Consider the following 13,028-nt stretch of genomic DNA (forward strand, 5'->3'; position numbering starts at 1 on the left):
ACAGATCACACTGGTGACAGAAGAAATGTTGAGGCCAGGGCTTTCAGGATTGTCATCAAGACAATTCCTCTATGAATGAGAAGTTGACCACATCACCTCTATGGCCCTTTCCAATTCTATGCTTAAATGTAAAGGAGAAAGATAAATGTGGATTAGCAGGTGAGCAGAATACCTGTTAATGAGCAGTTGACCAAATGTAGCTCTTGCAATTTTTAAAAATTATTATTTGAGGTTCTTACACCATGTATAAATGGGTTTGGGCACTTTTGAGAAGAGGTAGGAACCATGCACACTGGCAGAGATTAAAGTGCAATCTCAGTGAAGAAAGCATCTTAATTTAAATTAAGATGTAGGAAAGTTAACAACTGAGAGCCTAAGCGTGAGATTTGGTGACACCTTGGGGTGCCATATTTCACATCTGTTTGGAAACTTTTTGTGAAACCCAAATGGGGACCAAGAATTTTCCCAAAAGAGATTTCCCTGGATTGTGCTATCCTGTTACCAAATGAGCGGGGGGGCGGGAATGAGTATTATAGCTGGACATATGAATTGGTTTGGCTTTATCTAGTCTGCCATATGGAACATGACAAAGTTGACAACTGTATTATTAATAATAAGAGTTTAGATTGCTTTCCTTGAGCTAGAGTATCTGTTGTGCGGAACTGTAGCAGAGAACTAAAGCAGAGATCCAAAGGGAGGAAAGAAGTCACTTCCAGAAGTCAAATCACAGAATGTTCAAGTAAGAATGAACATTAAAACTCTTGCAACATAGTCATGCCACATTGTGGATGGCCCATAGAAGTGACATGACTTATCAAAGGTCCCTGAAGATGAGGCCCAGATCTTGAGTTTCTAGTACACCACCCATCCCTTTGGTCTAGCCCCACCTCACCCCCAGCCAGTTCCCATGGGTGACTTATTATGTTGTTTGTCATGAGTATTTGCTTTTCATTAAAAATTTCTAGGGATGGAGACAATCATTATCAGTAATGATCTACTTCATGTTACTGTGATATCAACAGCTTAATTCTTTTCGTCCAAGCAAATCTCTTTTCAGGTATTTTAAACCCTTTGACTTGCTAGTTATGCATTAACATGGAGAACCTTTCTTCTCTGGGTTTATGGCTCAGCATGGCCTCCAGGGAAAGCTTATTCTCTCAGGAGTTAAGTCTCTTCCTGCCTCCAAATTTTCCTCACCAAGGTTTTCCTGCACAAGTGTCACATTAAACTTCCAATAACCATCCTCAAAAGCCTATACTACATAAAACAAAAATTCTTTAATCTGGCCATCAGCCTTTTCCTCTGACCTGCTTTTCAAACAATATTTTCCACACTTCATTCACCTCCCTGAATTCTGGATTTCTGTAAGGTATCACTTTATATTTTATTTTTTGAATCTTAAATAGCTGCCTATTTCTGTGACTACATTATAAATTCCTTTGGTGGGTGGGGAAGGTTTCAAATATATTTTATTCTGATTCCTTAAACACCAAGGACTGATCCTACCATGGGGAACTAGCACATAAACATTCTTGAATTGATTGGACAAATGAATGAAGGAATGAAGCGTTACCATATCTGCCAAGTTTGTTATAAAAGGCCTACTTCATGTTCATATAAAGTCCAAATATAAGATATTAGGATTGATTTTTAAAAACAAATATGAATAGGACACTGTGCCAGTAACACAAAGGCAGACAATCATGCTTTATATTTGCATAGAGCTTCTGTTTGCAAAGTTTTCTCACTGCAGTTACCTCTTTTCCCTTCTCACCACAGTCCTGGGTAATTAGCATGGCAGGGATTATCGTATTTATTTGAAAGGTGACAAATTTCTATAAACCTCAAGTCCTAATCTATTTGGGGAACAGTGATATTAGGAGAGTTGTGATGGTCAAATGTGAGACCATTGAGCAAACCTGCAAAGAATGGCCAGTGCTGTGCAGGCCAAAGAACGTTATGATCCCCCCTATTTGAAAGATGAAGCCCTTCAGCGTATGATCGTTCAATGTCTTCCAACCTAGAGATGCATGTTCAAAGTGAGGGGCAGTTACTGCGTACATTTTGAACAAGTGAAATTGTGCCCCATATCTCTACCTACTGAACAAAAACAACAATGACAAGGTTATCTCTCACAAACAGTTATCTACACTGGCACCCATTAGGATGGTATGCATCTAGGTGAAAAAAGTGAGATGGTAGCAAAGCCTAAGTAGCACATTTGTTTTCATCTTAGCCATGCAGGACAACCATGCAGCACAAATACAAAAATTAAAATTATAGCAAAACTACTTTTGAGACAGCAAAATGTCAAAAAAAGCTTCTAAAGATAGTCAATTGATACATTCTTAATAAGATAACAGTAAACAGGAAAATCTAGAAGATAGCAAAATTACAAAGCATAAACCTGTATACGATGCAGCCCCAGATCCCGAAGATGATAAATCTATATAGTAAAAATACGATTGGTTAAACAACAAGAGAAACACAGGCATTATCAAAGAGACAATGAAAAAGTTAATCAAATCCAATGGTAGGTAAGTGGTTTAGCAACATCAGAAAAACACCAAATTCAGACCCAAGTGACACGACCCTTTTGTAATTTATACCAGTCTCATTGGTTAAATGCAAAAAGACCCAAACCTTTGTGATAACCGGCAGAAGCACCACACATTAAACAATTCAAATCCTTCTGGTCCCAAAGCAGCAAAACATCTGAGAAGAACTAGTTTCTCACCACCAAAGGAGGCCTGGAGAAGTTAGCAACATTTCATATTTTTAATAAAATGTGTACTTGTCTTATATCTGAGTTAACTGGGACCAAGGCCAGAAAATCCAAGTTAATTCAGTCTGAGGCTGTAAAGGCCAGGGTTTGTAGTTTATGGTACCTTATTTGTTTCTTTTCTGGGGGGGATGCCTGCTGCTCTTGTTATTTTGACACCCATAACAGACAGTCTGCAGGACTTTCAAAGGAGAGAAGACCTCAGAGACAAGGCTGAAAACTGCATGTAATTTCTGGTTTTAATTCTTCTGGGTGTTACCATCATATCACTAAGAAAAATGCTTATACCAATAAATCTTGAATAATTACCTCCAGGTAATAATTGAATGACTTCTTGCCAGTGATAAATGGATGTAATTCATTTTGATTCTCCCCAACCCATATAGTTTTGGTATGATTTTAACTATGGATTGCCATTATGATTTAATCTAGTCTTTATTTCTGGATTCCTCACTTGGTAAGACAAGGCTATCATCATGTCTACGCTTCCTCCACTTGCATTCCTCCTTCCACTTCTAATTTCTATCTTCTATACTTCTACATTGCAATGGACAATAACATTTACATTCCATTCAGAGCTTAAGCTGTAGGCATCAAAGAAAAAAATAGAAAACTATTAGTAGTGCTAACAGTATAGCACCCATATAAATACTGTTCTCTGCAGAGGGAAGGAAAGAGTCATGATTACATTTCCTTTGTTATGCTCCAGTCATATGGCCCCCCCTCCACCACTCAGCAGAAGACATGCAGATGGGATCTTTCTTAGTTTCTAGTATTTTCTTCAAATAATGGACACATGTGACTTTTTTTTGTAAATATCTTCTTTGTTCAGTATTTTGTTTTTCTTGTAATTTCAAACTGCCTTTTTTTTTTCTTCTAGAGAGAGGAAATCTGTATTTTCTTTATGATATCTCTAATATCTTCCAGGTTCTTATTCATGTTATACATTGCTTGGATTAATATATTTTTTAAAACCTATAAAGCTTCCTCTTAAACAAAATGAGGAGAGAAAGCTTGAGTTTCTCAAGACAATATTCTGTCTCGAATGCTCTCACATAATTTATTCAGTATGTTTAATACATTAGCAATTACAAGCATTTTTGTTATTTTTTTTTGGTAACAAAAATCAACCGCTAATATTATTGATATGTTAGCATTAAATTTTTCTCTCTTACCATCTTTGCTTTTCTCCTTCATTTCCTGTTACAATTTCTGGTGTATGCACAGAACCGCAATGCCAGGTATAGGCAAGTAGTTCTCAGTATGGAGAACAATGAACAGAAGAGTGTATTTGTTATCAATGCTTGTTAGCATGAAAACAAAATAAACATTATCTTAACAAGTGGAGATTTTATGACTCATTGCTACCTGATATCCATGTTCCTGCTAAAGAAATCAGTGGAGAAGGGAGTATTATTTTATATTTGGATGGACTAGAGTCAATACCACTGTAACAATAGGGTGCCAACACTCTGTACTGACAGTCAAAAATTTATGAAATAGCTACTGGGAAGAGTTTTTGGATGGGACCAAGAAAACCATATTCTTCAAACTATTAGTTGCCTTCACTATTAATTATGAATTAATCATTCTGCTGGTCATCACCAAAACATCACTGAAATAGTTCTAGGCTCATCACTTTTGGCTTTTGATAAACCAAGTCCATTGCCAGGTGGCCATCCCAGTTCATTCTGCTTCAGAAGTTCTGTACTCTGTCTAGTTCAGGTCTGCTGAGTGACTTACCTTCCACTTCCCCACCAGAGGCAGCAATTTTAGAGAGGTACAGATATGTTGTTCCAACGACATCATTTTTAGTAAGACGGTCCCTGTGTAAAAAAACAGGTTAAGGCTTCTACCTATGAAGATACAGCTCCACTTCAACAATATAAGGCTGAGTTGGAAAAGACCTTAGATCTCAGAAATCCTTCTGTCCAGTGGGCCTCAAGCTTTACTATACTTTAAGAATCACCCGGAAACCCCTCTCATCTCTTACCCAAGCTTTCGATTCAATAAAAGCAGGGGTAGAGAACAAGTACCTGAATTTACAAAGTATATATCTCAACTGATTCTGATATGGATGGTCCTCCAACTACCTGCTGAGAAACATTAATAGAGCAATTCATTTTAGCTATGGAAACTGAGGTTTTTAGAGAGGTCAAGGGATGTGTCTATGGCCACTCAGTACCATTGTCATAGAATGAATGAATTATAGGTACATTATATATTATAATGGGTGTAATGTAATCATATTACATAGAATAAGTTTGTGTATCTTATTTTATCATGTTCATACTTTTTACTCTGATGGTTTAACAACTACAATGGGTCTTTCACGGGAAGAACAATTCCCTTCCAATTCAATTCAAATATTTATTGAGCACCTACTGTGTAATAGCTGAGGGCAGTTGCTTGTCTAGAACCTAAATCTTATTTGTATGGTAGGGACAAGTATTCCCACTACAAGTATATACAATGTTATTATTAATCTTTCCATGGATAGCACAGAGAGTTTACAAGTCTACCCCATGAAGTGGTCTCTGGCTGGGCCAATAGCAGGTGTAAAAAATGAAGCTTCTATTAATAACATCTCTCTGCTTAATTCATCCTCTTTTTTTATTTTAAAGTTTACTTATTTATTTTGAGAGGGAGAGAGAAAGAATCATAAGCAAGATCTACACTGTCAGTGCAGAGCCTGATGTGGCGCTCGAACTCACAAGCCATGAGCTCATGACCTGAGCCAAAACCAAGAGTCAGATGTTTAACCTACTGAGCCACTAATGCACCCCATTTCAGCCTCTTCTTTATTCCATGTAGTGGTATACCTACTCTGAAATCTAAGACTCCATGGCAGAGAGGAAATGTTCAGTATTTGGGAGAAAGATTATACTACACTGTAATATTATTACACTATATTATAGTAATAGTCTACGTTACATATAATACTATACATTATATAGTATACTAATATTAGATTACAAAAAGTGACTAATGAAACAGTTTTCATGAGAAAAAGTATTAAGGAGATTAAGTCACATGCATGGTTCTTGAATCTTTTCAGTTCATCCAAAAAGATCTAGACTACATTTAAAGAACTCTTAGCTTCCCCTCAGTTGTGCAACTACTCCACAGAGTATGTTATCTAAGATTTGGGTCCAAGGATTCCTTAGTTAAACAGGGCCTCTCTCTGCATCCTAATCTGCACTATTGGCTTGGAGAGGGTGGGTCAGGTCAGAAAGTAACCACATTTGCAGTGACCAGAGACAACTGTGAGATGGCTCAATCCACAACCACCCGCTGCAAAGCAAGTAAGCCGGAGTAGTCACATGAAGTCTATAGGTCTACATCCACATCCCTGAGGGTTCTGGAGGCCCATGGAACACATTCAGAATGTTGCCTGAGGGTATCAAGTGCTTAAATCAAGTTTACACTCACTGGAAGGTTTTTGTTTTGTTTTCTTTGTTTTTTGTCTTCATGACCCCTCCATGACCCTCAATAAAGTGTGATGTGGCCATCAAACAAAATGAAACTTACTGACCTCCTCCCAAAGTTCCCTGTGGCCATAGTACCAAGAGGGTGCTAATAATGTAGAAGCCAAATACATTCTGTCAAAGGAAAACTATGGGGATAGCCAGACAGGGTAAGGGCCCAACTCAGTCTCTAAATATCTGAGTGACTGTGAGCAAGTTGCCTGACCTCTCTGAGCCTTAATATCTTCATCTGTAAAATGAACTAATACTAGTCTCTAATTTAGAAGTTTACTCTAAAGACTAAATGGGATACTGCATTTAAGTCACATGGCATAGCACTTAAAGTACTCAAAAAAATGGTAGCTAACACCAGTGTCAACGCTGATGACGAGGATGATGGTATCTGCTATTTTCAATCTCAAGGAGGTAAAGACTGCCAACTGAATGCCTCATCCAGCTAGAACACACACAAGAATGGCCTTAATATGGCTAATCCCCATTAGGAGGGTGGTCTAGTTAAAATTCCATCAGAGCTTCTCAGGGAATTTTCTTTGCATTCAATCAGATAGGTACCTTTGCCCATTCTCCTTTTAAAAAAAAATTTTTTTTAATGTTTTATTTATTTCTGAGAGAGACAGAGTGAGAGAGAGCGAGCGAGCACAAACAGGGGAGGGTCAGAAAAAGAGGGAGATACAGAATCTGAAACAGGCTCCAGGCTCTGAGCTAGCTGTCAGCACAGAACCCGACACAGGGCTCAAACCCATGAACTGTGAGATCATGACCTGAGCCAAAGTCATATGCTTAACTGACTGAGCCACCCAGGTGCCCCACCCATTTTCCTTTCCAACAATAACAGAGAATAGCTATTGGAATGTTTTAGTGATTCTTCTCAAGGAATGGTTCACTCCATTTCTGAAGTCTATTTTGTATACCCTAAATGGTATTTAAATCCTTGATTTCTTATTTTGGGGCATTTTCAGATCATTTTTCCCTTCTTTTGCTTATAAGCCAATGGAACCAAGATACACAAAGCTTTTCTGCAGCAATACCATTATTAATTTTTTTTTTTTTCAAAGAAAACACTTAATCTCAGGAGCACTTTATCACCTCCCTCTGGAAGAAAAAGAAACAGACTGAAAAGTAAGAGTTAGACCATCTTGATTAATGTTCTGCAATATCCAAGTGTTTGATTGTTTAATTCTGAATTAGACACAAATTTGTTTTTTACTCACCAGTCATAGACTGTTAGCTTTATTTTTTCACACATCGAAGGAAACTGTTAAAAAGAAATAGAACAAAATAGTTGTTTCTCAGCTTATTCAGTAACTATTAAAGTAAGTAGTCTTACTTTTTCTGAAAGAAAAAAAAACATCAAACCTTGATCTGAAGATTAACGACTTGATTCCATTCAGGGTTTGCATTTTTCTCAATTATATTTGTGCAAACCTGTAAAATTGTCAAAACAAAACAGTAGGTATTCCAAGATTCTAATTTCTGTTAAGTTCACAATGTATGTATACTAGATTATGACTCTAGCAGTTTACTTAGCCAGTTCCATACTTAGTAGCCTGGTTAAAGTTTACTTCTCTTCTAACTATTATGTAAAATGTAACATCAGTTTAATATTAATCTTTGCTTCTTCTATCCACTAAAAGTTAGTTTTCAATCGCCAGATTTCCAACATTGGATTAGTGAAACACCCCTCCCCCATCAATGCCTGGCACCAGTCACTTCTTGTCCTCTGCTCTGTTTTCTGCATAGTACATGGCACTATCTGAAATGATTCAAATACTTGTTTGCTTATTTATTACTGTTCCTTTTGCTACAAGGGAAGTTCCATGAGAGCTGAATTCTCTATCCCCAACACATGGGACAGTTTTCTTATTTAGTAGGCTCACAATAATTACTTCTCTAGTTAATTAACACTTTGAACAATCCTGTGAGATTATTATCATCTTGATTTATAGCTCAGGAAATTAAGACTAAGAGCTAAAGGAATTTGCCTTAATTGCCTCTGGAGTGGGTTCAAGTTTGAATGTAAATCTTGCTCCAGAACAGAGGGCTTTTCCACCGCCTCCTGCCCCCCTCCACTACTTCTCCTAGAAAGCAACACGTGGTGCATATGTATGTGTTTGGCCAAATCTCGCTTTTGTCAGTAAATGGTTCAACTGTACAGAAGACGTTAGTTCTTTGTGCCTACAACCGTCCATGATACATTGTTATTCTACTACAGAATCCCACTCTCCCATCTTTGACCATCTTTGTAGGGGAAAGTGGTGGTTCTGTATGTGCCTCTACCAAGTTTCACGGCTCTTCCCAGGGGGCTGGGATGGGGCTCCCCTGCCTGCTCTCCAGTACCGGAGGCTCACAGGCACTTGGGGAGTGAGAAGCATGCAGGGAGCAGCCAGCTGGGCTTTGGGGGGCTATCCTTAACATTTACTGAAGATGGTTGTTGTCAGCAAGGGAGCTGGCCTTAGACAAAGACAATACTTAGGCCTGAGAAGTAATCCAAATCAGCGATAGCTTTCACATTCTATTCTTTCAAAAGACTGGGTTTTCTAATTTGAGTCCTGCAAACTTTCCACTCCAAAATAAACCTGTGGAGAAGTCTGGCACTAAGATAATCTGTGTTCCTGCACACTTCTCAGATCATCATGGGATGGCTACTTTAACAAAGAATAAACAGGAATTCACTCCAAGGAAAGCACGGTGGTTTAAATATTTATTCCTAGAGGCGTCTGCATTTAGATCACATACAAACCTTTTTCCCAGCAAAGGAAACTTCTACAAAAGGATCCACTAGGTTTTTTTTATCTGCATTGCCTCCAAATATTTCCTTTACCGTCTGTGAGAAGGCATCATCCACTAGAAAGCAACATGTCACACAGCAGAAATTAAATTTGATTTTCTTAAAAGAATACAAGTCACTCAGCAAAACTAAAACTGTTTTCCTATATATGAAGACAGTTGCAACAAGAATTGTTCTCAAAAGTGACCGGCAGTAGGAGCACTGTATTGCAGAAACTTTGTCTTAGCCAAGAGGAAAAAAAATGTGTTCTCCCTACAAACTTCAAAAAAAGGACAAGAGCACCTTGAAAAATAAACCAACAAGTTATTATGTTGAAAATCAGCCTCCATTGAGGAAAAAAAGTAGAATAAAGACAGTCTGTCCACATAGGGTCAGAGGCAATTCAAAAACTCAGCCTGGTTTCAACTTGGAAATGTGTTTTAGGTCAAAATAAGCATAGTCTGACTTTTTCAGAGAAATCCAAGGAACGTTGGCATAATCACAAATACCGTTATCATAAATAACACATTTAAGCAGCTATAAACAGCATATCTGTTTTAACAAACTTAGAAGTGAATGGATACCAATTAAATAGCTCCATGTAAGCAGTATAATGTAAGGTTTAATTTATTTACTTCATTTAAGATATTTCTGAGGAGAGATGAAAGAATCCTTATAGGACATTAAAAAAGAGAGGGGGCAGGTTCCCAGGGAAAGTAGCAAATCCTAAAGAGATCCATGGCCTGTACACAGAGTGCTATCTCCTGGGGACTTGGAGAGGGATCCCATGTCCCAGGGCCCAGCAGGAGGCAGACAGGCTGGACAATGCAGAAGGCTGCTCAGTCCTTGACAGTGACAGAGGAGTGGCTGCACTAGTCTCTATGAGTAAAATCACTTAAGTGATTCTCTTAATTGCATCCAATCTCGTTATACACACCTCATAACGCAATATTGCCAGATTTCTAGTTATTGGCACTTAACCATGTTTTTGCTCAGCTATTTTTAATAATCCAATAACAAAATATTTGTTTCAAAAATTTCATATTTTCCCCTGTGATGAAAGGAGTTGGAAGTGCTGACTGCTGGCCACTCTTTTGTATCCTCTAGAAAAACAAGAAGATGGAGAACACTCAAGAGGGAAGAGATGGAACAGAATGGGCCAAACACTCAATAAGGAGCAAGGATCAGTGACCAACTGGCTTCCCCATAAGCCTGCTCGGGGGGCTTTCAGTGGTGTCAGAATGAATGGAAAGAAGTCCATGAAGGCCTTCGCAAAGAAAAGCCTATGATGGGTAGCACCAATCACTGTTCAGAGCATGATATTTGCACATGTGATCGTGCAGATAACTGGCCATGCTGGGGAAGGGGTGAATCCATACATACTCTGGGGGATGTCCTCTGCTCGGTAGATTTTCAGCAAGAAGGTCACCCACCGGAGGGCGATGCCAGCAGGGAGTAGCAAATTACTCTCCACATCATCACTGTCGTTATCACGATCTCGTTTCTCTGCCTATTGGGGGAACATGATTACAAATGATACCCATAGAAAAGCACCACTTGGAAGGAGCCAAATCAATGCCTATAAAATGAAACCAATTGGAACTGTTTCCAGTAGGATTCTTGTGCTTCGGGCTTAAGAGTTCAGCCACCAATTCACATCAAAACTGGTCTTCATAATCAAAGCTCATATGTTTCTTCAATCAATACTCCACAAGAAAATAACATGACCTTTTGTAATTTTATGAGCACTAAATAGGAGAAAAAGAGACAGTTCCTGAAGTTTTGCCAGTTTCTCTTGGGTACTTGCTATCCTCTGGTTTGCTGTCCAGTTTCCTAGAATGACAACTGTCCCTTTAGGTAGCAATGCCTGGTTTTGCAAGTGAGCCGTACTCTATAGGTCAAATGATACAAGGGACTCTTAAAAACACACATATCTTTACTAAATGAAAAACCTACTCCTGGACACCAGGGAGGAGTCCAAGTGAGCTAGAATAATATTTCTACTGTGAAGAAAAGAAGAGCTTCCAAAAAATAAGAGGAACTGGAAGGTTGGGGTATTGATTGGAAGTTGTACTGCATTTCACAACTACTGACGCCCACTTGCTTAACTCTTGGTCCCCCCTTTTTAGTGAAAACATGTAAAAGGTATAGAATGTAAGGGCTCACAGGAGGCTCGTCTCCGGTTCCCAGGATAAACATGCTGACTTTCATGTAACCTTTAGCTCCTGAGCTGGCATCTTCGGGGTCATTGAGAAGAAGCCATTTTCTCATGATAGCATGACCTAAAATAAGAAAGATTAAAAGGACAGGGACACACTACAGATAAGCTGACAGGTCTGTGATTTCATCTGCTATGAGATAAACAATCGTTTGTTCTGAAATATCATAATGACACCAAATTTGCCAGTTGAGCATCTATATTAATGTCCTCTGCTTTGCACTGACCAGCCCCCAACCTGGTCAACCCTGATCCTGCCCTGGTGTGACTCAAACAAGACTCTCTAAGCTCTATTAACTGTTTTTATAATTTGATTTTGATAAGATCAAAATACTGTCACTAAATAGAGAAATTACCTACTTGCGAATGTTAGGATAATATCATTAGATTAAAAAAAGACATTCATTTTAAGCTATTATTCATTCCTGCTAAGTATACTTCTCCCTCTTCAATCAAAGGGGGAAAAATTGGTTATTCCTTTTTTCTTAAACATTTTTTAATATTTTTATTTATTTCTAGGAGAGAGAGAGACAAACAGCATGAGCAGGGGAGGGTCAGAGAGAGAGGGAGATACAGACTCTGAAATAGGCTCCAGGCTCTGAGCTGGCTGTCAGCACAGAACCCGACACGGGGCTCAAACCCATGAACTGAGAGATCATGACGTAAGCAAAAGTCGGACACTTAACCGACTAAGCCACTCAGGCGCCCCTATTATTCCTTTTTTGATCCCTCAGATTTTCTTGATTCCCAGAATCTTCAAGTTTATGGTGAGAAAGAATATTACTTACCAGGTTCATCATAAATGAATCCAACATCAATCTGGGAAAAAATAATTTAAAATAGCTCAAACAGACTTTAAAATCAGTTTAGTCACTTCAAAGAAACTAGCATTATCATATTACAATTTTTTTAATCTTTATTTTATTTTAGAGAGACAGAGAGAGCGAGTGAGCAGGGGAGGGGGAGATAGAGAGAGAGGAAGACACGGGATGTGAATCAGGCTCCAGGCTCTGAGCTGTCAGCACAGAGGCCAATGCAGGGCTCCAACTCACAAACCATGAGATCATGACTTGAGCCGAAGTTGGATGACTGACTAAGCCACCTAGGTGCCCCATTCTTATATTAAATATAAGACTCCTGACAAGACTTCAATTTCTTTGAGAACAACATTTCCATCAAACCCTCTCTGTATCTCCAATGCCTTGCCTGACCCTCAATCAATCATTCTGAATGAATGAACTAACTAGTCTTAGTTAGCTACAGGAAGGCACCATAGAAGTAGGATAACCAGTGTGTCCTGGTTTGCTTGGAACTTTTCACCAAGCATAGAAAGTCTCACATTCTGTGAAATCCCTCAGTCCTGGGCACACCTGCACTTTGGTTACTCTATGAGAAGTCACCTGGCCCAATTTCCTATCCAGTATTCCTCATCTCCTCTGGCTAACGCTAATGCTAGTAATAATATAACCATCAATTGGGCACTTCAATGTGCCAAGCACTGTACTAGATGTTTTGTATATTCTATCTCACTGAGTCATCACAATGACTCCATTTTACAGAGGAAACTAAGGATCAGTTGGCATGTGGCTAGTTGGTGGCAGACAGGTAAGAATGCATTCATGCCTGATCCAGATCACTCTCTAGGACCTCTACTGACTGGTAGCTCCTTCCTTTGAGAGGAAGCCCATTTGACACAGAATTGCTGAGAAGCATCCACCAAGTGTTTGTCTTTAACTCCAAGATGAGTTACTTGGAAAAGCATCCCTGATTCTC

General features: G+C 38.8%; 1 protein-coding gene across 3 annotated transcripts in view; it reads right to left on the reverse strand.

The window, feature by feature from the left end:
- MYOF (myoferlin) overlaps positions 1–13,028 on the reverse strand; it is a 156,252-nt gene that overhangs the window by 80,462 nt on the left and 62,762 nt on the right. For all 3 annotated transcript variants that reach the window (XR_005528089.1, XM_039230277.1, XM_039230276.1), the window contains exons 10-17: positions 12,044–12,074; positions 11,204–11,319; positions 10,421–10,547; positions 9,011–9,114; positions 7,627–7,695; positions 7,482–7,525; positions 4,526–4,608; positions 2,408–2,446 (exon numbers count right to left, since the gene is read on the reverse strand). Coding sequence is in view for 2 of the 3 variants with exons in the window: in XM_039230277.1 (XP_039086208.1) it covers positions 2,408–2,446; positions 4,526–4,608; positions 7,482–7,525; positions 7,627–7,695; positions 9,011–9,114; positions 10,421–10,547; positions 11,204–11,319; positions 12,044–12,074 (613 nt within the window). In the remaining variant the exon portion in view is untranslated. The remainder of the gene's footprint in view (positions 1–2,407; positions 2,447–4,525; positions 4,609–7,481; positions 7,526–7,626; positions 7,696–9,010; positions 9,115–10,420; positions 10,548–11,203; positions 11,320–12,043; positions 12,075–13,028) is intronic.

Source organism: Hyaena hyaena, unplaced genomic scaffold, assembly GCF_003009895.1.
Source record: "Hyaena hyaena isolate Hyena2069 unplaced genomic scaffold, ASM300989v1 scaffold_44, whole genome shotgun sequence".
NCBI lineage: Eukaryota > Metazoa > Chordata > Mammalia > Carnivora > Hyaenidae > Hyaena > Hyaena hyaena.